At 42.8% G+C, this 24,111-nt stretch overlaps 1 protein-coding gene across 1 annotated transcript; it reads right to left on the minus strand.

The window, feature by feature from the left end:
* Positions 1-4,399: 4,399 nt before the first annotated feature.
* On the minus strand, positions 4,400-22,626 carry Coq10b (coenzyme Q10B). Its single transcript, XM_042688386.1, has 5 exons — positions 22,411-22,626; positions 15,442-15,591; positions 12,007-12,199; positions 8,264-8,365; positions 4,400-5,467 (listed from the first exon to the last, which is right to left on the minus strand). The coding sequence occupies exons 1-5, from the start codon at positions 22,524-22,526 to the stop codon at positions 5,300-5,302; spliced, it is 729 nt and encodes a 242-aa protein (XP_042544320.1). The 5' UTR covers positions 22,527-22,626; the 3' UTR covers positions 4,400-5,299.
* Between the last annotated feature and the right edge of the window lie 1,485 nt (positions 22,627-24,111).

Raw genomic sequence — 24,111 nt, forward strand, 5'->3', positions numbered from 1 at the left:
ATAGAAGTTTCCAGTGCAACTGAGATACCCCCTGCTGGACTTTGGCCATATGAGGACCCAAAAATCTGAAAAGCAAGTCTGAGGGCAAATAACCTAAGCTTATCTTCCTAGTCCTCACAAACAGCAGTTCTAGCCTGATGATTTTCAAAACTGGGTTAGATGTGAATGTCAATGCTAAAGCAGTCAGTGAAACCAAGTATCTAAAGAAAATACTTCCACTGGCGGCAGTGACTCATACCTATAATGCTAGCTACTCAGGAGGCTAAGATCTGAGGATCATGGTTCAAAGTCAGCCCAAGCAGGAAAATCCAAGACTCTTATCTCCAATTAGCCACCAGAAAACCAGAAGTGGTAGAGCGCTTGCCTTGAGCTGAAGAGCTGAGGGACAGCTCCCAGACCCAGAGTTCAAGCCCCACAACCAACAAAAGAAAAAAACACTTTCGTGAAATTGAAAATCTGAATTTGTGTGCCTCAATAATAAGCACACACAAAAAAGGTCTAATAGCACTAACAGTGTATATAGTACTTATGTGCATCAATTCTCATGTACATACCAGCATTTAAATCTCCTCTTCCACCCAGAACTTTCTCCTCTTCCAACCCCCCTTTTAAAAAAAAAAAAATTCTTGGGGCTGGGAAGTTGGCTCAGTGGTAGAGCGTTTGCCTTGCATGCCTGAGGCCCTGGGTTTGATTCCTCAGCACCACATAAGCAAAAAGAAAAAAAGCCAGAAGTGGCACTGTGGCTCAAGTGGTAGAGCTCTAGCCTTGAGCTGAAGAGCTGAGGGACAGCGCCCAGGCCCAGAGTTCAGGCCCCACGACTGGACCCAAAAATAAATGAATAAATAAAAATTTAAAAAATTCCTTATGTCCCTTATTTATCTACCTTCTAGCTCTCTACTTTATTATGTAGGCATTATTACAAGTGGGATTCATCTACCACATTTGCAGTTCAATCCCCTGGGATTGCTGCCTGGCACACATCACACAATGCTGGCATTTAAATTCTCTAAACCCGACCCTAACCATCTCATACCCTAACTGCTTCCTTTCCATATCATCACCTTCCTTTGCCTAATTACTGACACTGCAGGTCTTCTCACACCACTCAAGATGCTCTTCAAATCCTCAACTCACAGTAATTAAATATAAGGACTGTGGGATTTGTGTCCGAGCCACTCCTAGACACCCAAAGCCAACCCTGCCTTCCATTTTCAACATACTGTAGCAAGTTCCATTTATTTTTTTATTTTTGCTAGTTCTGGGGCTTGAACTCAGGGCCTGGGTACTCTCCCTGAGCTTCTTTTGCTCAAGGCTAGTGCTCTACCACTCAGCCACAGCATGCCAATTCTGGTTTTCTGAGTGGTTTATTGGAGATAAGAGTCTCATGGGGCTGGGAAGTTGGCTCAGTGGTAGAGCGCTTGCCTTGCATGAGGCCCTGAGTTCGTTTCCTCAGCACCACATAAGCAGAAGGAAAAAAAAAAGCTGGAAGTGGCGCTATGGCTCAAGTGGTAGAGTGCTAGCCTTGAGCTGAAGAGTTGAGGGACAGTGCCCAGGCCCAGAGTTCAGCCCCCACGACCAGACCAAAAAAAAAAGTCTCATGGACGTTTTCTGCCTGGGCTGGCTTTGAACCATGATCCTCAGATCTCAGCCTCCTGAGTAGCTATGGTTACAGGTGTGAGCCACCGGCTCCCAGCTTCAAAACTCAATTTTGTTTGACAAATCCCTCATCACTGGACTCATTCTCATTCTCTCAGTGCTATGTGACTTCAATCAGCAAACTCTTATCTGCATGAATGATTCCTACTTTAACCCCTGTACTGTTTTTTACTTCTCCCTCATTCTCTACCTCCAACAAACCCAAGAACTTTCTCTTTCTCCAAACTGAGGGAGTCTCATTCACTATCTACTGGATAATTTTAACATACCCTGACCAAAAATATAATTGGACTCAACTGTCATCACCTACCCCTAATGGCTTATGTCCAACCCTACAAATTTCAAGCCAGGCACCAGTGGCTCATGCCTGTAATCCTAGCTACTCAGGAAGCTGAGATCTAAGACTAGCCTGGACAGAAAAGTCTGAGACACCTCCAAATAAACTGCCCAAAAAGCTATACATGGAGCTGTGGCTCAAATGTTAGAGTAAAATGAAACTCAGGCTCAGTGCCCAGCTCCTGAGTTCAAGTCCCAAGCCTAGGAACCCCAAAAAGGAAAACAAATCAAATTTCTTGTTTGAGTTTTTTTAACTATATTTTTTTGTCTTTTCTTTTTTGGTACTGGGGATTGAACCTAGGACGTTGCACTTGCTAGGCAAGCGCTTTGCCACTGAGCTACATCCCAGCCCTAGGGTTGGTTGGTTTGTTTTTTGTTTTTTAGGTTGGTCATGGGCCTGAACTCTGGGACTGGGCCCTGTCCCTCAGCTCTTTAGCTCAAGGCTAGCGTTCTACCACTTGAGCCACAGCACCACTTCCAGCTTTTTCTGTTTATGTGGTGCTGAGGAATCGAACCCAGGTCCTCATGCATGTAAGGCAAGCACTCTAACACTGAGCCATCTTCCCAGCCCCTCAAATCAAATTTCTTTACCAGCCCATGATCAACCTTCATGGGGAGGGGCTCTCTTAGTGTGGGGAAGCCTTGTTATCAGGCTAGTCTTCCTCTCCTGGCTACCTTTACCATGGAGTTATATTCCATAACTCAAAAACACAGAAGTTCAAAGACAGTACCCAGGCTGAGTCCAAGCCCTAGAACAGAAAAGATGGTAGCCTGGCACTGGTAGCTCACCCTACCCCTGTAATCCTAGCTACTCAGGAAGATGAGAGAGGGGCTGGGAATGAGGCTCAGTGGTAGAGTGCTTGCCTAGCATGCGTGAAACTCTGGATTCAATTCCTCAGTACCACATAAACAGAAAAACCTGGAAGTGGTGCTGTGGCTCAAGTGGTAGAGTGCTAGCTTTGAACAAAAGAAGTTCAGGACAATGCTCAGGTCCTGAGTTCAAGCCCCAGGACTGGCACCAAAAAAAAAGAAAAAAAAGTCATGGAGGTGAGAGACTTTTGGTAGCTGTTCTTTCCTAATTTTTGACTCATTAATTTTTACCTTTATAACATCCTTTCAAAATCAGTAAGCTCATTAATTAAAAGCTTAACCAATCCCAGGATCCAAATACGCTCCCTGGTTGATTTCAACCCATACCCCTAAGCAACCTGTCTTCTTGGCAACCTGAGTGAGGATGGTTCTTTCCACTCTTCCAAAGAATCATCCCTTCCCTGACTTTGTGGAGGATAAATCCAACAAACAGGCCTAAGTAACTTCAATTTGTATCTAAAATGTATTTTGTATAGGCACCCAAACTTGTTTATCTTCAGTAGACATAGCTAGTAGTCCTCTCTTTTCTGAAAACTCAGTAAGAGTTCAATGAGGTGAGTAGAGCTGGCATGTTAAGGCCTTTGATAGTAGCTTGTGTTGCTATACTATTAATTCTATTCATACGAAAGGAAAACGTTTTCCCTAGTCCTTTCATGCCTTTCAACAGATTGAAAATGTTTCAAGCTGAGAAATCAGAAAACAGAAGTCCAAGAAATATCATGTTGCATGCCAGTGGTTCACACCTGTAATCCTATTTTTTAAACATGTGATGGATATAGTGTGTGTATATGTATGCATGTATGTATGTATGTATGTATATGTCATGTATGTGTATACATATATATGGAAATGCTAGGGATCAAACCCAGAGCCTTGAGCCTATAGAAATATGCTAGGAAACCCTCCCCCACAGTATAACCCCTGCTTTCACTATATTTGATGTCAGTATAACTTGTGGAGGAGATGGGGAAAAACAAGTCGTTTAAGGATACAGGTGGACCTGTTGCAACAATGAGAAGTACAAGTTGTCATGTCGAAAACGAGCTTTACAACGGGGGGGGGGGGGGGGGGGGGGGGATTGGGGGGCTGGGAAGGGATGTGAAGGGTAAACGAAGGAGGAGGCTGCAATGCTTGATAAGATATGTACGCATTATCCTGCCCATGTAATTGTAACCCCTCTACAGTATGTTCAGTATGTTCACAAAAAAAAAAAAAAAATTAAATTAAAAAAAAAAAGAAATATGCTAGGAAATGAAATGCCAGTCAGATGCCATAGCTTATACCTGTAATCTTACCCACTTAGGAGGTTGTAATTTGGAAGTTATGTTTGAGGACAGCCTGAGCAGAAATGTCTGCTAGGTACCTTCTCTAAAATAATCAGAAAAAAGCCAGACTGGAGTTGTGGCTTAAGTATTAGAGAGCTAAGCTAGGTAAGCATGAGTCCCTGAGTTTAAAACCAGTACCACCAAAAAACAGGAAATGTCAATTTGTCAATTGAAAGAAACACTGAAACAATTTAAGATTTCAATAACCAAAGTAACTGTACAAAAAATAAACAAATTAACTTTATTAAGCTAGTACTTCAGTCTACATTGATTGATTTAAAAAAAAAGTGTAGAACTTACTGAAAGTGAGTATATACAATAAATAGAAAATAGGGAGGGCATAATGTTGGAGACCTAATAAAGCTTCTGTGGTAAACAAAACTTGACACATGATTAGCATTATTGAAAGTGAAGCCCAAGTACCTAGGAGAATGTTGTGAACTCTTGGGAAAATAACTTAGCTCTGGACCAGACAAAAACCAAACCAAACACACAAGAAAAGACCCACAATAACAAAACACTATCTAGAAACTAACTTCACTATAGCACTACAGTAACTACTAAAACTATTACCTCTACTGCTAGTACTAAAGAACAATTTAAGAAAACAAAAATACCAATGAACCTTCATGAACAGTTAAATCAAAGTTTTAACTTTAAATATATGAAGACTTCTTAAGTATTCTAAGCCATATGACAGGCCCCACAAAAATAAGTTACAAATACTCTGAATTTAATAACTTAAAACATGATATGATGAACATAACATATATTGTATGAGTACCTCTATCTCATGGAAGGTAATACCTATAAGGTTTAAATTTAGCCTCAGTTTCTGCTCAGAAGAGTGACGTCAGTATTCTAGCAATAGTGATGACATTCTATTATAAATGTAGAACCTGTGAATGTACACATTAGTTTGAATTGCACTTGATTGAAGAAATAATTGTATGTTCAAGAGAGTCCATGTTCTATGTACAAATTTTCAATGGAGCAGGTTTATAATCACAGCTGGCTTTAAAAATGTTTTCTGACTTCTGAAAACAAATCATGAAAGCTCTTCCTAAAAGTTAACAAAGTGAATAGTAGGTGACATTGGTTCTTTTTTCCCTTTATGTATGATGAACTTCGTGAAACATTAATTCCCGAGGTATGTTTGTTTCTGGACCATACAGCTGACATGCTCTTCTTTCAAAGGCGGCTACCATTTGTTTGACAACTTCATCAAAAAACAATGTGGCAAGCTGAGAGTGTAGAAGTGAGCGGAATTCAAAAGAAATCTGTAAGAAAATATTAAAAATTGGAAAAGACTTTTCTTTTGCTAGATTTTCATTCAGGACAACATTGACACTGTGATTCAGGAATCTAAGGAAGAAGTGTGTGGCTACAGCTGAGATTTCAGGACCCACCAGAAGGGGATATTCTTTACCTCAGCACAAAAGCTCACACACACTGGGCTGTAGTAACCTCATTTCACGGCAGAGTCTGCCTCTATGGAGTCTGGAGAAGAAAAACTTCGCTAAAAAACACATTTATCACTTGTTTCTTCCCTTTTAGATCCATCCTACCTCCAAAGGAAAATAAGAATGGAAAAGACTACTTTCATAGCTGTTGCTCCTAAGAGAAGTTGAGGTAGATGAGGTTGCCTATAAGTACGTAAGTGTGCCTCATCCCACATAGCAATAGGGTAGGTGGTTAACTCTTTTTTGTTTTTTTTTTGGGGGGGGGAGTCAGTCATGGGATGAACTCTGGGCTTGGGTGCTGTCCCTGTGCTCTTCAGCTCAAGGGGAGCACTCTACTGCTTGAGTCTTCTGCTTTTCTGGTGGTTAATTGGAGATAAGAGTCTCAGAAAAAAAAAGTCTCACAGACTTTCCTGCATGGGCTGGCTTTGAACTGTGATCCTCAGATCTCAGCCTTCTGAGTAGCTAAGTTTACAGGCTACTGCTTGCTAGGCAGAGATTCTCCTCACCACATGGGCCATGTGTAATACTGTACTTTTCAGATTGGGTCATGTTTTCCTCAAGCTGGTCTGGAATTTTGATCCTCCCAATCTCCACCTCCTGAGAAGTTGAGATTTAAGGAATTAGCAACCATGCCAAACTTTTTTCTTTTTTGGTGCAGGTACTGGAGCTTGAATTCAAGGCAAAAATCTGACTTGGCTTTTCTATTCAAAACCTGCTCTCTACCATTAAAGCCATACCTCTATACCAGCTTTTTTGTTTGTTTTTTGGTTGGTTGTGGTGCTTCAACTAAGGGTCTGGGCACTGTCCCTGAGCTTCCTTTGCTCAAGGCTACTGCTCTACCACCTGAGCCACAGTGCCACTTCCATTTTTTCTGTTTATGGGGTACTGAAGAATGGAACCCAGGGCTTCATGCATGCTAGGCAAGCACTCTACCACTAAGCCACATTCCCAGCCCTCAGATTTTTTTGATAGTGAACAGGAGGTTAAGAGTCTCTTGACTTTGTCGGGATTGCTTTCAAACCTCAATTCTCAGACCTCATCCTCCTTGAATAGCTAGGATTACAGGCATGAGTCACCACCTCCTAGAGGCATTATTTTGTTTTGTACTAACTGTACTGGGTTTATTTTGTATTTAGGATTGAACTCAGGGCCTCATACAAATTAAGCAGGCTCTTTACATCTTTTTTTTTTGGTCAGTCCTGGGGCTTTAACTCTGGGCCTGGGCATTGTCCCTGAGCTCTTCAGCTCAAGGCTAGTGCTCTGCCACTTGATCCACACCGCAACTTCCAGCTTTTTCTGTTTATGTGGTGCTGAGAAATCGAACCCAGGGCCTCATGCATGCAAGGCAAGCACTCTACCACTGAGCCACCTTCCCAGCCCGCTCTTTACATCTTGAAATACAACCTCAGCCTTAAATGTTTGTAAGTAATATTAAGCTGGTAGCTAAATTATGGCATATATTTTATTTTTGGTACTGGTGATGACCAACCCAGGGCCTCATGCATGCTAGACAAGTATCTACTGCTGAATCTACATCCCCAGTCCAGATTATGGATGGGATAAGAGTTAATATAGTAATTAAAATCTATGGATTTAGAAAAAGTAGTAAAGGAGAAGGAATAACGTTTGATGTTGTAGGAAATAGAATGGAAAAAATCATTAGCATTAATGCAAAAAAAGGTATTCTATAATAAGAAATTTGAGATTAAAAAAAATATTGGAGCTGAGTATGTAGCTTAGTGGTAGAGTGCTTGCCTGGTATACATAAATTTCTCAGTACCACATAAACAGAAAAAGCTGGAAGTGGTGCTGTGATCCACGTGATAGACTGCTAGCCTTGAGCAAAAAAAGAAACCTAGGGACAGTGCCTAGGCCTTAAGTTCAACCCCCAGGACTGGCAAAAAAAAACCAAAACAAAACAAAAAAACAAAAAACATGCTAGGCACTGGTGGCTCATTCCTATAATCCTAGCTACTCAGGAGGCTAAGATCTGAGGATCGTGGTTCAAAGCCAGTCCAGGCAGGAAAACCTGTGAGACTGTTATTTCCAATTAACCACCAGAAAACATGAAGTGGTGCTGTGGCTCAAAGTAGTAGAACACTATCCTTGAGCAAAGAGCTTAGGAACATGAAGAAAACATGAAGTGGTGCTGTGGAACGTGAAGAAAACATGAAGTGATGCTGTGGCTCAAAGTAGTACAACACTATCCGTGAGCAAAAGAGCTTAGGAACAGTGCCCAGACTGTAAGTTCAAGCCCCATGACCAACAAAAAAAATAAAAATAAAATTTCTTAAATCATGTTTTAGCAATTTCTATACATATCAGATAATCATGGCATCTGGTTCTAAAAAAATAGATTAGCCAGGCATGGTGGTGCATACTTGTAATCCTAGCACTGAGGTCAACTTTGGTTACAGGGTAAAACTAATCAACATTACTTCATAGCAGGACCCTGTTTCAAAGAAGTAAAATATAGCAATGATTGCAGCTCATGTGGTTGAGTATCTTCCTAGCCAATATGAAGCCATAAGTTCAAACCAATAAAAGAATTATTGCTTCTTAACAATTTCACTTTAGATATGAAACAAATCAAATACTTCATGAAAGACTTACTGAAAAATCCAGGGTACAAGTTCTTGGGTAACCAGGAATTCCTGGGCTAAAGCGCCAAATAGTCTCTAAATGATTGAAAAGTTTCCCATCAGTACAGGATGCCTAGAAATTAAAAATAAATTAAAAATTAAAAACTACAGTTAAATATCTTTATTATAGGGACTGGGAAGGTGTCTCAGTGATAGAGCGCTTGCCTTGCATGCATGAGACCCTGAGTTCAATTCCTCAGCACCACACAAGTAAAAAGAAAAAAGCCAGAAGTGGAGCTGTGGCTCAAGTGGTAGAGCGCTAGCCTTTAGCTGAAGAGCTGAGGAACAGCGCCCAGGCCCAGAGTTCAGGCCCTATGACCGGACCCCCCCCCCCCCAAAAATCTATTATTAGCAAGAATCTACCATGACAGAATTACTTTTCCAAAAAGTGATTATTACTTTCATAGGCCAAGAGATGATGATATTTAATAGCTTGGTATTAGGAAGCAATGTCTTACTAAAATGAGTCATTTGTTTTCTTCTGGAATCCCTAAAGGCTGTCAGTAATTCTCTTTTCCATGCTACCACCCACTCATTACTTAGATTTCTCTCCTCTAATAGCACAAGGAGTGATTTTATGGAATCTTAGTTCTTTTTTTTTTTTTTGGTCCAGTCGTGGGGCCTGAACTCTGGGCCTGGGCGCTGTCTCTCAGCTCTTCAGCTCAAGGCTAGTGCTCTACCAATTGAGCCACAGAGCCACTTCCGGCTTTTTTTCTTTTTGCTTATGTGGTGCTGGGGAATCGAACCCAGGGCCTCAGGCATGCAAGGCAAGCGCTCTACCACTGAGCCACCTTCCCAGCACTGGAATCTTATTTCTAACACAAGTTAAACTCCTGTATCATATTCCTTGAGCTGCAAAATATTATCTTCTTTATATTATCAATATGAAATGATAGCTGAAATGCTTATAAGTTTTCTGCTATAGATCCCTAGGGCAATTTCTAAATTCTCTCCTACTACCAATAGTCTTGCCTTCATTCTTCATTCCCAATTCCGCTACCCAGTTTCCTTCATGCCCTTGGCCCTGACTCCTTTCTTTCTAAATGGCTTCAGGACATGTCTATTTTGTTTGTTTGTTTGTTTGTTTGTTTTGGGGGGGGCGGGCGGATGGAGGGTGTCCGGTCATGGAGCCTGAACTCTGGGACTGAGTGCTGTCCCTCAGCTCTTCAGCTCAAGGCTAGCACTCTACCACTTGAGCCACAGCGCCACTTCCGGCTTTTTTCTTTTTGCTTATGTGGTGCTGAGGAATCGAACCCAGGGCCTCATGCATGCAAGGCAAGCGCTCTACCACTGAGCCAACTTCCCAGCCCCAGGACATGTCTATTTTATATGTATTTGCATAACCTGAAACAGGGCTTTTGTGACTCTTGATAGTTCCCACTGCATACCATTAAAAAAGATACTGACTGTGACTCATGAAAAGACTGCCATGCGCAATGTCAAAAATGGTGACGATATGCTAGCTAGTATATTGTTATAAGTGGTTATGACCTTGGCTGAAATTCAGCTTCATTACCTAGGCCTCCTGGATGTTAAGTAGGCATTATCACACTACTACATAACCCACCTTAAGAGTACATTATCACTTCTCCTCTGCAGCACAACATTAAAATACCTGTCTGAAGGCTACAACTTCCATTTCAGTTAAACCTTACATTTTTAGTTCTTAAGGTATATCCTGAGGCCAACAAACAATCAAGCCTATTCTTTTTCTCTTTGACAATTATTCCCCTTACGATTTTATAATAGCCGGGCCCTGGTAGCTCACCTGTAATCCTAGCTACTCAGGAGGCTGAGATCTGAGGATCACAGTTCAAAGCCCGGGCAGGAAAGTCCATGAGACTCTTTTTTTTGGTCGTGGGGCTTGAACCCTGGGCTTAGGCATTGTCCCTCAGCTCTTCAGCTCAAGGCGAGCACTCTACCACTTGAGCCATAGCACCACTTCCGGTTTTCTAGTGGTTTTATTGGAGATAAGAGTCTCACATGGGCTGGGAAGGTGGCTCAGTGGTAGAGCTCTTGCCTTGTACACATGAGGCCCTGGGTTCAATTCCTCAGCACCACATAAGAAAAAAGAAAAAAGCTGAAAGTGGCGCTGTGGCTCAAGTGGTAGAGCGCTAGCCTTGAGCTGAAGGACAGTGCCCAGGCCCAGAGTTCAGGCCCAGACCACCTCCCCCCCCCAAAAAAAAAGTGTCTCACAGACTTTCCTGCCCTGGCTGGCTTTGAACTGTGATCCTCAGATCTCAGCCTCCTGAGTAGCTAGGATTACAGGCGTGAGCCATCGGCCGCTTGGCTTTCCCTGAGACTCATCTCCAGTAAACCACTCAGAAAACCAGAAGTGGTGCTGTGTCTCCAGTGGTAGAGCACTAGCCTTGAGCTGAAGAGCTGAGGGACGGCTCCCAAGGCCCAGAGTTCAAGCCCCACAACCAACAACAACAACAAAAAAAAGTTAATAATATCCTTCCTGTAAGGCTACTGACACTACAAATCTGTATTCCCCAAACAAGTCCTTGTATAGTTTCCTCCAATTAAAGGAGTCATTTTTGCTTAGCTATACTCTTCCTAATCATAGAACACAGGGTCCAATTCTCTGACAAAAGTCTGTATCTCTCCACATACTCAAACTGAAAAACAAAGAACAAAAAAATCTATTTCCAGTTTGTTCCTTAAAGTCCTCTCTTCATTTAAGCCCTCTTGAATCCATTATCAGTCAATAACATAGTCTAACCATTATTACAAAAGTCAAGGACAACAAACTAAAAGACATTTATATCAGAATGCTCTTTATAATTTATAAAAACAAAACATTAACAGCTAAATGCAGTTCATAGTATGCTTAGCTACTGAGAAGAAGGAAATTTTTTTTTAAGGGCTTTCCTGCTTGGGCTGGCTTCAAATCTTTATCCTCAGATTTCAGCCTCTTGAGTAACTAGTATGACAGGTGTGAGTTACAATAAGAATATTAATCAAGGCCAGATGCCAATAGCTCGCACCTGTAATCCTAGCTATTCAAGGGGCTGAGATTTGAGGATCAGTTCCAAGCTAGCCTGGAGAGAAAAATCCCAGTGAAACTCTCATCTCCAATTATCCATTCAAAAACTGGAAGTGGTGCTGTGGCTCAAGTGGTAGAGCCATTAGTCTTGTGCTGAAGAGCAGAGGGACAGCACCCAGGCCCAGAGTTCAAGCCCCACAACTGACAAAAAAAGTAGAGCTGGAAGCCTGGGTCAAATGGTAGAGTGGCAATAAAGCAAACACAAGGCTCTGAGTCCAAACCCCAGTATTGTTACTTTAAAAAAAGTTCTTATCACTATAAAAGAGGAATTCAAAAATATTGAGTATTAGTCTATGGGATTTCACTTTCCTTTTCTATGTGTAAAATGTGTGTGTGTGCACGCATTAATAATGGGGCTTGAATTCAAGAACTTCATGTTCTTGCTTGGCTTATTTTGCTTAAGCCTTGCACTTGACTACTTAAGCCATGCCTCCACTTCCAGTTTTTCGCTGGTTAAAAAAACTGGAAATAAATCTCAAAGGCTTTTATGCCCCAGCTCTCTTCAGACCTCAATCCTCAGATCTCAGTCAAATCCTGACTGGGATTACAGGTTGTGAGTCACCAGTGCCCAGCCTCCTATTACTAGAGACATCTTTTTCAGTTTTTACACGTTATTTAATCCACTTGATATGATTTGGGGAATATTTAAGAACAAAAACTCTTACCTTTACCAAATGTGGTTTCACCAAGGTCACTATAGATGTATATCGTTCCAACACTGGAGGAAACCCAATTTCTAACTGTGTTTTACAATATCCAGATCTCTTTGATATAATATCTGATTTTTTGCACCAAGGAACAAAATGCTTATAATCCTCCATTCCTGATACTACATCATACATTTCCTGCATTGAATACCTTTAAAAGGGGACAGAGAGAGAGAAAAAGAGAGCGAGAGAGAGAGAGAGAGAGAGAGAGAAGTAGTTTTAACAGCTAGTTCTGAGATAAATACTTTAATTGAATACGAATATAATATTCATAAATCATTTGATAGGCATATGGAAATCACATCTAAATAAACTTCAAAGCAACAAAGAACTCTAAATTAGAAACATAGCAGAGATCAGAATTTGGGAACTCATGGGTTGAACTTGACCTGCAGATGTGGTTTTAAAATTTTTTAATTACTTGTTGATTTTTAAAAAGTGAGAGTTTACCTTGGTGTGAGAGGACACACTTATAACCCCATTACTGAGGAGGTAAAGGCAAGAAAACAGATATTTCTATATAAACTGGGTTACATAGCAATATCCTGTCTCAAAAAAATAAAAATTGAGAGTTAATATGGAAAACTTAGAAAATGGAAAAGGACTCTGTGGTAGCACATGCTTTGAATCCATTTGTTCAGAGGCTGAAGCAGGCGGATCATTTTAGCCTACAAATTAAGAGACCAGTATAGTTAATATAACAAGACTTACCACAAAACAAAATAAAACACTGGTAGCTCATGCCTATATTACTATCCACTCAAGAGGCTAAGACCTGTTAGATTGGGGTCAAAGCCAGTCCAGACAGAAAAGTGTGAGTCCAGCTCCAATTAATCAGAAAAGGCTAGGCTGGAGGGATGTCTCAAGTGATAAAATGTCAGCTCTGCGCAAGAAAAGCTGAGCAAGAGCATGAACCTGAGTTCAAGCCCCCTCAGTACCAGCAAAAACAGCCTTACAAAAACTAGGTTAGTCTCTGTATATCACTTTTTTTTTTTTTTTTGCCAGTCCTGGGGTGTGAACTCAAGGCCTGAACATTGTCCCTGAGCTTCTTTTTGCTCAAGGCTAGCACTCCACCACTTGGGCCACAGCACCACTTCTAGCTTTTTCTATTTAAGTGCTACTGAGGAATCAGTCCCAGGCAAGCACTCTATCGCTAAGCCACATTCCCATCCCTGTACATCACCTTTATAATAACATTTTATTTATTTATTTATTTTTTGGGTCCGGTCATGGGGCCTGAACTCTGGGCCTGGGCGCTGTCCCTCAGCTCTTCAGCTCAAGGCTAGCGCTCTACCACTTGAGCCACAGCACCACTTCCGGCTTTTTGCTTATGTGGTGCTGAGGAATCGAACCCAGGGCCTCGAGCATGCAAGGCAAGTGCTCTACCACTGAGCCACCTTCCCAGCCCTATTTATTTATTTATTCTTGTTGGTTGTGGGGCCTGAACTCGGCCTGGGCACCGTCCCATAGCTCTTTAGCTCAAGGCTAGTGCTCTACCACTTGAGCCACAGCGCCACTTCCAGCTTTTTCTGCTTATATGATGCTGAGGAATGGAACCCAGGGCCTCATGCATACAAGGCAAACAATCTACCACTAAGCCACCTTCCCAGCCCCTATAATAACATTTTTTTAAAGGGTTAGATTGATTTAAAAAATTCCTACTTGAAGCCAAAATTTTAGTTTTGGTGATTTATTACTCAAAAATACTGTCACAGGGCTGGGAAGGTGGCTCAGTGGTAGAGCGCTTGCCTTGCATGCAGGAGGCCCTGGGTTCGATTCCTCAGCACCACATAAGCAAAAAGAAAAAAGCCGGAAGTGGCGCTGTGGCTCAAGCTGTAGAGTGCTAGCCTTGAGCTGAAGAGCTGAGGGACAGCGCCCAGGCCCAGAGTTCAGGCCCACAACCGGACCAAAAAAAAAAAAAATACTGTCACAGAGTACAAAAGACATTCACTTCAATATTGATGGTTAGAGTAGGAAACGAATGGAAATGTCTATCAGCAAATAGATATTAATAAAGGTTTAACATACCAGATATAGTGGTTCAACCCTGTAATCCTAGCTACTGGGAAAATTAAAGGTTGGAAGCCATCCAAAATTTAGTATCAACAAACAAATGGGAATAGTACTAAATCTCAGGTATGTGAGAGGCATAGGTAGGAATATGGCAGGATAAAGCTGAGCCCAGGCACAAGCAAAACTACCTAAAACAGGGCACTGTTTCATAAACTGCACATGTAATTAATTCTAGCTACTCAGATGGCTAAGATATAGAGGCTTAGAATTTGAGGTCAGCCTGGGTAAAAGAGTTAGCTAAACTCCATCTCCAACAGAGCAGGGCTGGAGGTGTGGCTCAAGTGGAAGGTTATCAGCCTAGTAGGTACAACCAAAACCCAGCACCACCAAAGAGGAAAAAAGAAAGATGTTGTTTATGATCAGAGCACACATGCTGAGAGAATGAGCCAAATTTACTGACTGCCAGGTAATATGGGGTGATATGAATTAATACTCTGAAGAATCAATAATTTAGTAAAGTGGCCTACCATGAAGTAAACAAAAAATCAACACCTCTCTTATACTAACAAGAACTAGCTAGAAAATGATAGCACAGAAAGGCAATAAACCTAGAAATAAATTCAACAATTTAGGGTTTAAGTCAACAAAAACACAATAAAATTCTATGGACATACATAAAAGACCATTTAATGAGAGTCAGATGTTATTTTTGGTTCCAAAGACTCAATGCTCTTAGAATATGATTCATCATATAATTATATAGTAATTTCAATAATCACAACCTAAATTCCAAATGGGCATTTTTGGTATATGATTACTTGAACCTTCACATATATATGTATGTGCATATATGACATACATACACACATGCACACCAGGGATTTTTTTTTTTTTTGGTCAGCCATGAGGCTTGAACTCCATGGCCTGGGGTTGTCCCTGAGCTTTTTTGCTCAAGGCTACTGTTCTACTACTTTGAGCCACAGCTCCACTTCCAGTTTTCTGGTGGTTAATTGAAGATGAGTCTCCTGGGGTTTCTTACCCAGAAACTAAGAACTGCAATTCTTAGATATCAGCCTCTTGAGTAGCTAGGATTACAGGTGTGAGCTACCAAACTCATGTATGTTTTAATTAACTGATTTACAACCACAAAAGGAACACTGAACAAAAGTGTAAATCATAAATATGCATATATGTCAAGGTTAAAAACCCATTCTATACAGTTATCATATAACTGCATTCATTCAATAAGTATTTATGAAACAGTAAGGAAAGGCCAACAGAGAAAAAGCAGAGTTTAGTCTGTAAGACAATTCAAGAGAAAGGCACAATACTCTAAAGAAAATTATGAATAATCTTTTAGAACTATTAGTATATACAAACCCTATAATTCTTCTTTCTGAGTATTCTTTTCTTTTGTTTACTAATGGTGCAGTAATTTTGAAGAAAGTTCTTGCACATATGTCTTTGGGCAAAATGGACGTATGTACTGGAAGAGTTCTGTTCATCAGTACACCACAGGAAGCTAAATATCTAAAAGACAAAAATGACTGGATTTAGAGTAACAGTGAAGATTAAGATGACATTCAAACTATAGAAATTACAGAAAACTATCTTAGCTAGTAAAAATAAATTAACCAACAAGTTAAAAAAAAAAAAACAGTATCATATCTTAAGGCTAGAGTATGGCCTTATTGGGAGAATACTTACCTAGCAAGTCTGAGCTCCTAATTCAAACTAGAGTACCACCAAAAAAAGACATACACACACAACATTTTATTATCAATCCCTTATATATACATATATGTCATATATAGAAATATATACGTACACATACATATATACATATGTGTACTTATATACTAAGTAATAAATATAATTAGCAAACACGGGTAAAACGATTACATTTTAGAAGTGTTTGTACTTAAAAGTGTCGCCGGGCTCCGGTGGCTCACACCTGTAATCCTAGCTACTAAGGAGGCTAAGATCTGAGGATCATAGTTCAAAACCAGCCTGGGTAAGAAAGTCCTTGAGACTCTTATCTCCAATAAACCACTAGAAAACCACAAGTGGTGCTGTAGCTTAAGCCGTAGAGCACTAGCCTTGAGTTGAAGAGCTGAGAGACAGCGCCCAAGCCCAGAGTTCAAGTCCCACAACTGACCAAGAAAAAAAAAAAAAAAAGTATTGAAAGCGGCCGGGGGTCAGTGGCTCATACCTGTAATCCTAGCTATTCAGAAAGCTGAGATCTGAGGATCTCAGAGTCCATAAGGCTCTTTTCTCCAATTAAACACCAGAAAACCAGAAATGGCGCTGTGGCTCAAGTGGCACAGTGCTAGCCTTGAGCTGAAGAAGACAGGGACAGTGCCCAGGCCCATAGTTTAAGCCCCACGACCAACAACAACAACAAAAAGCGCAGAGACTGTGCTCAGGCCCTCATTTCAAGCCCCAGGACTGGCAAAAAACAACAACAATAAACTTATTAAGCATCATAAAGAAGCGTGCCAGGCACTGATGGCTCATACCTGTAATCCTAGCTACTCAGGAGCCTGAGATCTGAGGATCTGGGTTTGAAGCCAGCCCAGGCAGGAAAGTCCATGAGACTTTTTTTTTTTTAATTTAATTTTATTTGTGAACATACTGTACAGAGGGGTTACAATTACATGGGCAGGATAATGCGCACATTTCTTACTAAGCATTGCAGCCTCCTCCTTTGGTTTACCCTTCACATCCCTTCCCAGCCTCCCCCCTCCCCCCCAATCCCAATGCTTCTCCTTCCCCCCCCTTCCCTCCCATGAGACTTTTTTTTAAAAATACATTTTTTATTATAAAAATACTGTACAGAGGGGTTACAGTTACACAAGCAAGGTAATGAGTATATTTCCTATCAAGCATTGTTACTTCCTCCTTTGTTTTTCCCCTACCCTTCCTTCCCTCCCACCTCCACAACTACACTCCCCCCACCCCATACACCTAAATTGTAAAGTTCGTTTTTCAACATAGTGTCTTGTGCATCTCATTGTTACCATGGGTCAACCTGTATCCCTATTTAAGCATTTTGTTTTTCCCTTCCCCTCCCCAAATTAGAGAAGTGTATATACAAGATGTAGGGCACTCACATCAAATTCAGTAAAAATGGGTTATACCTTGGGGGAGGAACATACAAAGAAACAAACAAACAAAAAAAAAAATCACTCCATGAGACTCTTATCTCCAATGAATCACAGAAAAAGCTGGAAGTGGCGCTGTGGCTCAAGTGGTAGAACGCTAGCTTTGAGCAAAAGAAGCTCAGGGAGAGCATTCAGGCCCAGAGTTCAAGCCCCAGGACTAGCCAAAAAAAAAAAAAAAAACACACACACGCACAAAAAAAAAAACTTTGCAGTTAGGTTAGAAGATTCTGACACAAAAGGTCCTCTTCCCAAAAAGCTGACTTTTTCTTTCTTTTTTTTTTTTTTTTAAGATCCGGTCCTGGGGCTTGAACTCTGGGCCTGGGCGTGGGGCCTCATGCATGCAAGGCAAGTACTCTACCACTGAGCCACCTTCCTAGCCCGAATGAATCAATTTTGGGGGGGGGGAGGGGCAGGGGCAGTGGAACTTGAACTCTGGGCTTGGGCATGAATCAATTTTTTATGTACTATATTTATTCATTAGTTGATATACTCTCTGAGTTCCAATTCTGTGTTAGACTGTTAGTCACTGAGGATACAATGGTGAACAGAATAAATATGAGCCTTCAGATTATAATCTAGTTGAAGATTTATCAAAAACATGAGTTTTAGGCAGATTACATTCTAGTTGAATTGGCTCTGTGGCTCAAGTGGTAGAGTACTCTCCCTGAGCACAAAGAGGCTCAGGGTTAGCGCCCAGGCCCTGAGTTCAAGCCCCAGGACTAGCAAAAAAAAAAAAAAAAAAGAGCACTCTTTATTTTAGACTGGGAATGTGGCTTAGTGGTAGAGTGCTTACCTAGGATGCATGAAGCCCTGGGTTTACCTAGGATGCATGAAGCCCTGGGTTTGATCCCTTAGTATCACATAAACAGAAAAAGCCAAAAATGGAGTTGTGGCTGAAGTCGTAGAGCACTAGCCTTGAGCAAAAGAAGCTCAGAAACAGTGCCCAGGCCCTGAGTTCAAGCTCTAAGACTGGCAAAAAAAAAAAAAAAGATTAATCAAAAGTGAGCTGGTGGCTCATGTCTGTAATCCTAGCTACTCAAGAGGCTGAGATCTGAGGATCGCTGTTCAAAGCCAGACCAGGCAGGAAAGACTGTGACAGTCTTATCTCCAATTAACCACCAGAAAAGCAGAAGTAGAACTGTGGCTCAAAGCAGTAGAGAAGCTAGCTTTGAGCAAAAAAGCTCAGGGACAGCACCTAGGCCCTGAATTCAAGTCCCATGACAGATGGGGGGCGGGGGGAAGAGAGAGAGAGACAGACAGACAGACAGAGACAGAGACAGAGACAGAGAGAGATCACATACAAAATAAAACCAGGACCTCTGTTGGTTAGATTGATTATGACAACTAAATTTGAGTTGGGCAGATGGCATGTACCTGAGCTACTTGGGAATGTGGTAGAGTGAGAGTCTGGCAACAGAGCCAAAGCCCAAGGAAGAGAGAAGAAAAAGTAAATTTGGTATATAAATCCACCACTCCTCTAAAACATTCTTTAGGCTGGGCACTGGTGGCTCACACTTGTAATCTTTGCTACTCAGGAGGCTGAGATCTGAGGATTGCGGTTCAAAGCCAGCTTGGGCAAGAAAGACTGTGAGACTCTTATTTCCAATAAACAACTCAGAAAACTGGAAGTAATGCTGTGGCTCAAGTGGTAGAGCACTAGCCTTGAGCTAAGTAAGAGCTGAGGGACAGCACCCAGGCCCAGAGTTCAAGCCCCACAACTAACAAAAAAAGAAAAAAAAAAAAAAGTAATATGTGTTTGAAGAAGCAATCTAACAGATATTCCCGTCTCAGTGCATTCTATGGTTGCACGGCCCTGGACAGGACATTGATTTTTTACAATATCAATAATAAGGGCTAAGGGGCAGTTCAGTGGTAAAACGTGCAAAGTCCTGGGTTGGATCCCTGCATCAAAAAAGGGTTTAAGCTGATGGCTTACACCTACAATCCTAGCTACTCAGGGGCTCAAATCACAGTTCAAAGATAGCCCTGATGGGAAAGTCCTTGAGACATGTATCTCCCATTAAACAGCAAAAAGCTGTCAATGGAGCTGTGGTTCAAGTGGTAGAGCCCTAACCTTGAGCTAAAAAAGAGGGAAAAAAACAAACAAACGAAAACACAGCAAACTGCCGGGCATTGGTGGCTCAGGAGGCTGAGATCTGAGGATCACACTTTTGCTGAATCTTTTTTTTTTTTTTTTGCCAGCCTGAGCAGGAAACTCCTGAGACTCTTATCTCTAATAAACCACTCAGAAAACTGAAAGTGGCACTGTGGCTTCAGTGATAGAGCACTTGCCTTGAGCTGAAGAGCTGAGGGATAGTGTCCAGGCCCAGAGTTCAAGCCCCATGACCAACACAAAAAACAAAATTCAACAAAAAAGCACCTAGACCCCAAGTTCAAGCCCCAGAACCTGCACAAAAAAAGAGGGGAGGGAAGGATTATGTGTAATACAAGGAACCATATAATTAAACCAGAGAAAAATACTGGAGCACGTTGAGAACTTAATCACTAATGTTCCAATACAACTCTCTTCATTACTTATTATATATAAGAACAGCCCGAGGGTGGGGTGGGGGGAGGGAGGAGGAGTGTAGTTGAGAAGGTGGGAGGGAAGGGATGGTAGGGGAAAAACAAAGGAGGAGGCAACAATGCTTGATAAGAAATGTACTCATTACCTTGCTCTTGTAACTGTAATCCCTCTGTACAGTATTTTCACAATTTAAAAAAAAAACTTATTTTTTGGAAGTGGCGCTGTGGCTCAAGTGGTAGAGCACTAGCCTTGAGCTGAAGAGCTGATGGACAGCACCCAGGCCCAGAGTTCAGGCCCCACGACCGGACCCAAAAAGAAAAAAAACAACTTATTTTTTTTAAAAAAAAAGAACAGCCAGCAACTATATTAACACTAATTTGCAAACAAGCTTTTTTGTTTTGAGACAAGGACTCGCAATGTTGCCCAGACTTTCCAGAATTGTCTGGCTTACCCTATCCTCTTGCCTCATCCTCCAGAGGAGCTGGGACTACTGGCAGCAAATTGCTATTTAGTAAGCATAATACAAGCAGATCTAAAGCTTGATAGACTTGGTACTACTGTTTTTTTTTGTTTTTTTTTTTTTGTTTTTGTCATAGGGCCTGAACTCTGGGCTTGGGCGCTGTTCTTCAGCTCTTTAGCTCAAGGCTAGCGCTCTACCACTTGAGCCACAGTGCCACTTCCAGCTTTTTCTGCTTATGTGGTGCTGAGGAATCGAACCCAGGGCCTTATGCATGCAAGGCAAGCTCTCTCTACCACTGAGCCACCTTCCCAGCCCACGGTACTACTTTTTGAGGTTATTTCTTAAAACAGAAGTAATGATAGTTGTATTTTAGTTTCACTTAATGTCTGAGAGGCTTTGAAGGTGGAGGACTGTTGATACTTTTAAAATCCTTCACTGAATTTAAATGTCCTGGGGCTCTGCCAGATGTGATTTCTTCCTTTACACTAACTGTTTACAAAAGAACCCATTTTAAATAGTAATTTCAATCTTCAAAAATAATTTATTACAATACTTTATTTCTTGGCTTCCAACTGTGATCCTCAGATCTCAACTTCCTGATCAGCTAGGATTACAGACATGAGACACCAGCACCCAGTTATTTGAAATTTTTTGTAATAGTTGTGGGTCATGAACTCAGGGCCTGGATATCATCCCTGAGCTTTTTCGATTAAAGCTAGTGCTCTACCAGCTCCACTTCCAATTTTCTGGTGGTTAATTGGAGATAACTGTCTTTCGGACTTTCCTGTCCCAGATCTCTGCCTCCTGAGTAGTTAGGATTACAGGCAAGCACCGGCTACTCGTGTGTGTGTGTGTGTGTGTGTGTGTGTGTGTGTGTGTGTGTGTGTGTGTGTGTGTGTGTGTGTGTGTGTGTGTGTGTGTGTGTGTGTGTGTGTGTGTGTGTGTGTGTGTGTGTGTGTGTGTGTCTTAGAGCTTTAAGTCAGGGCATAGGCGCTGTGTGTGTGTGTGTGTGTGTGTGTGTGTGTGTGTCTTAGAGCTTTAAGTCAGGGCATAGGCGCTGTCCCTCAAGCTTTTTTGCTCAAGGCTGGCCTCTACCACTTGACTCATCCCCGCCTCTGGTTTTTCCTTGGTTAATTGAAAATAAGTTTCTGGGACTTTCTTGCCCAGTTTGTCTTCAAACTACACGCTCCTTTTCAGCCTTCCGAGTAGCATACGATTATAGGTGTGAGTCACCAGCGCCCAACTATAATTGTTTTCATAACAGGAAACTACAAAAAGTATTCATGTCTCTGCCTTTATCTCCACCTTTTCTCCCCCAAAAGGAAGCTAGCAGGAAAAAGCGAAGGCAAAGCCGGATTCAAGATTACAGAACGTCTACATTACAGTGGAGTGAAAAATAAATACAATTCTTCTTGATTAGTTACGTTTTGCAAACACCCAATGGGCGAAAGAACTGTACCCAAAAAAAATGCCAAGGCCTGTGTGACCCCTGCACTCAGGAACAACAGGTGGCCGGATGCCAGCAGCACACTCCGGTCCCGCGCCGGCAGATGCTACAGAAGAGCGCCGAGCAGCCTCCACGGTGGCACCCGCACTATTTCCCGCGGCAGGCTCTCGGGAGGAGAGCCAGGAGCCCCGACTCCGGCTGCTGAGGTTTCATGTTGGTAGTGAGTTGGATTTTGGGGGTTGGAGGGGTCGGTCGTGGGGCCTGAACTCTGGGCCTGGGCGCTGTCCCTCAGCTCTTCAGCCCAAGGCTCGCTTGAGCCACGGCGCCACTTCCGGTTTTCTAGTGGTTTATTGGAGATAGAGTCTCACGGACTTTCCAGCCCGGGCTGGCTTTGAACCGCGGTCCTAAGGTCTCAGCTTCCCGGGTAGCTAGGATTACAGGCGGGAGCTACTGGTCCCGGGGTCCCCCCCCTTCCCCCCCCCCCCATCAGCTGTTGCCAAGGCAGCGTAGCCCGTGACGATTCTCCAGCTCTCGCGAGGACAGCGAGCCGCGAACACAGACCGACGGCACCGACCGGTCGGCCGGGCTCCGGCCCCGCGACGCGCGTCGGCGCTGCGTCCCCAAAGGTCAAAGCCGCGACCCTTTGTTCCACGGGTGCGTAAATGTTCGGGCTCGGGCTCGGCTCCCCGGACTCAAGTCCCCCCGGTCCCGCCACCCAGCCGGGCCGAGCGGTGCCCGGGTTGCTTATTACCTTCCTTTCCGCGCAGATCCCGGCGCCGGGCCGCCCGCCGCTGTGGCCGACTTTGGCGGGCATCTCGAGACTGCCTTTGTCAGGGCCCTCTGACCGGTTCGAGCTGCCATGTTCATCTTTCCAAAGCCGGTTGTCCCTCCGGGACCAGGCCCCCGGCGCCGCCCAAGGCCTGGCCCGGCTAGCCGGCTTCGGAGTCTTCCAGCCAATAGGCGGGCCTGGACAGCTGCCAGACACGCCCTTTGACCCCTCCCTGATTGCGTCAAACCGACGCACGCTCCCACCGCCTTGGAGCCTATGGAAAACGCCTCGTGTTCCTGGTGGCCAATTAGAGGGCGCACAGAGCCTGCAGGACACACCCCCTGGCTCCTGCCACTCGCTCCTGCACTTACGTAACACGTTGACCGTGTGTCCCACCTTCTGAGCAGGAACTCTTTTCCGGATTGGCCGACAGCCTGGAGTTTGCCAGTGAGCTGTGGCGGATCGGGAGTCCCTGGCACGCCCTTTTCCCCGTGGAAACCTTGATCTGATTATGTAACTGTCTAGCCTCGTGAGTGTCGACCTGGACTTTTGTTATCGATTCTGGCGGCAGAGACTGGCAGGGTCCTGTTCGTTAATGATTGTTAAAATACCTGCTGTGCTTAACCCAAGGGTTGTTGCTAGGGCAACATGAGGTCATGCTGTAAGGCAAGGCTGTTATCTAACAGCAGTACCCCCTACAAGAAGTGTTAATTTATGAATTTCCCTTATTCCATACAAAAGACAACCTCTGCATTAGTTCACTCATTTCAGGAATGAGTGCACATTACTTTCTCCATTTATTCCCAGGTCCTTATTTAACCTACAAAAGGCCATAGTTTACTGAAAAGTGAGGATAGTAGCACTAGCTGTTTAGTGTAGTTTTAATCAATCCAAATATTTGGGGGAAACCTACTATTCTACAGCGAGAAAACAGAGAAGCCCCCCCCTTTCTTTTTTGTTTGCTGATCTTGGGGCCTGAACTCTGGGCCTGGGCACTGCCCCTCAGCTCTTCAGCTCAGCATTCTACCACTTGAGGCACAGTGCCACTTCCGGCTTTTTCTGCTTACGTGGTGTTGAGGAATCGAACCCACAGCCTCACGCATGCAAGGCAAGCACTCTACTACTGAGCCACCTTCCCAGCCCAAGAAGGCACATTTTGAGAGGTCGAATCGGCAGTCTATTAAAGGGCTGGCCACTGTATGGTGGAGTCCTGTCCCAAAGGCCTGCTGCCCAGATTAGACCTTGCACCAAGCTTTTAAAGACAAAAATCACATGTTGGGGTAGAGACTAAGCCTTAACAGCCTTAACAAAAGTATTATACACAGGCAGAGCAAACTATCCAGGGGAACAATAAGGGACAATCAGGACCCCAATTATCTAGGGTAATCATGATTTTCCTGGAGTCCTACAACTCATGACATATCTGCAATCCAAAGAATGTCCTCTGTTAACCTCTAGCGTTCTCCGAAAGGCTACATTGTCTATTAACTTTATTAAGATGCCAAGCTCCAGTCTCCTTATTTCACTATGAGGTGTTGGAGAAGTGAATAAAAATCCAGTCATAGAGCTGATGCTCTAGTGGGGAAAGTATGTAATATTACTATATATAGTATGTATCATCTAATATTATTAGTATGTAAATAATGTGCAACTATTATATACAATACAAAAAAATCTGGGAAT

This window comes from Dipodomys spectabilis, unplaced genomic scaffold (assembly GCF_019054845.1).
Source record: "Dipodomys spectabilis isolate Male_0828 unplaced genomic scaffold, ASM1905484v1 ptg000115l, whole genome shotgun sequence".
Lineage (NCBI taxonomy): Eukaryota > Metazoa > Chordata > Mammalia > Rodentia > Heteromyidae > Dipodomys > Dipodomys spectabilis.

Coding starts and splice junctions, on each gene's coding strand:
- Coq10b (XM_042688386.1), bottom strand. CDS start 22,526: ATGAACATGGCAGCTCGAACCGGTCAGAGGGCCCTGACAAAGGCAGTC. Junction 8,366..12,006: donor TGAAACCACATTTGGTAAAG/GTAAGAGTTTTT, acceptor TTTAATTTCTAG/GCATCCTGTACTGATGGGAA. Junction 5,468..8,263: donor CTTGTACCCTGGATTTTTCA/GTAAGTCTTTCA, acceptor ATTTTCTTACAG/ATTTCTTTTGAATTCCGCTC.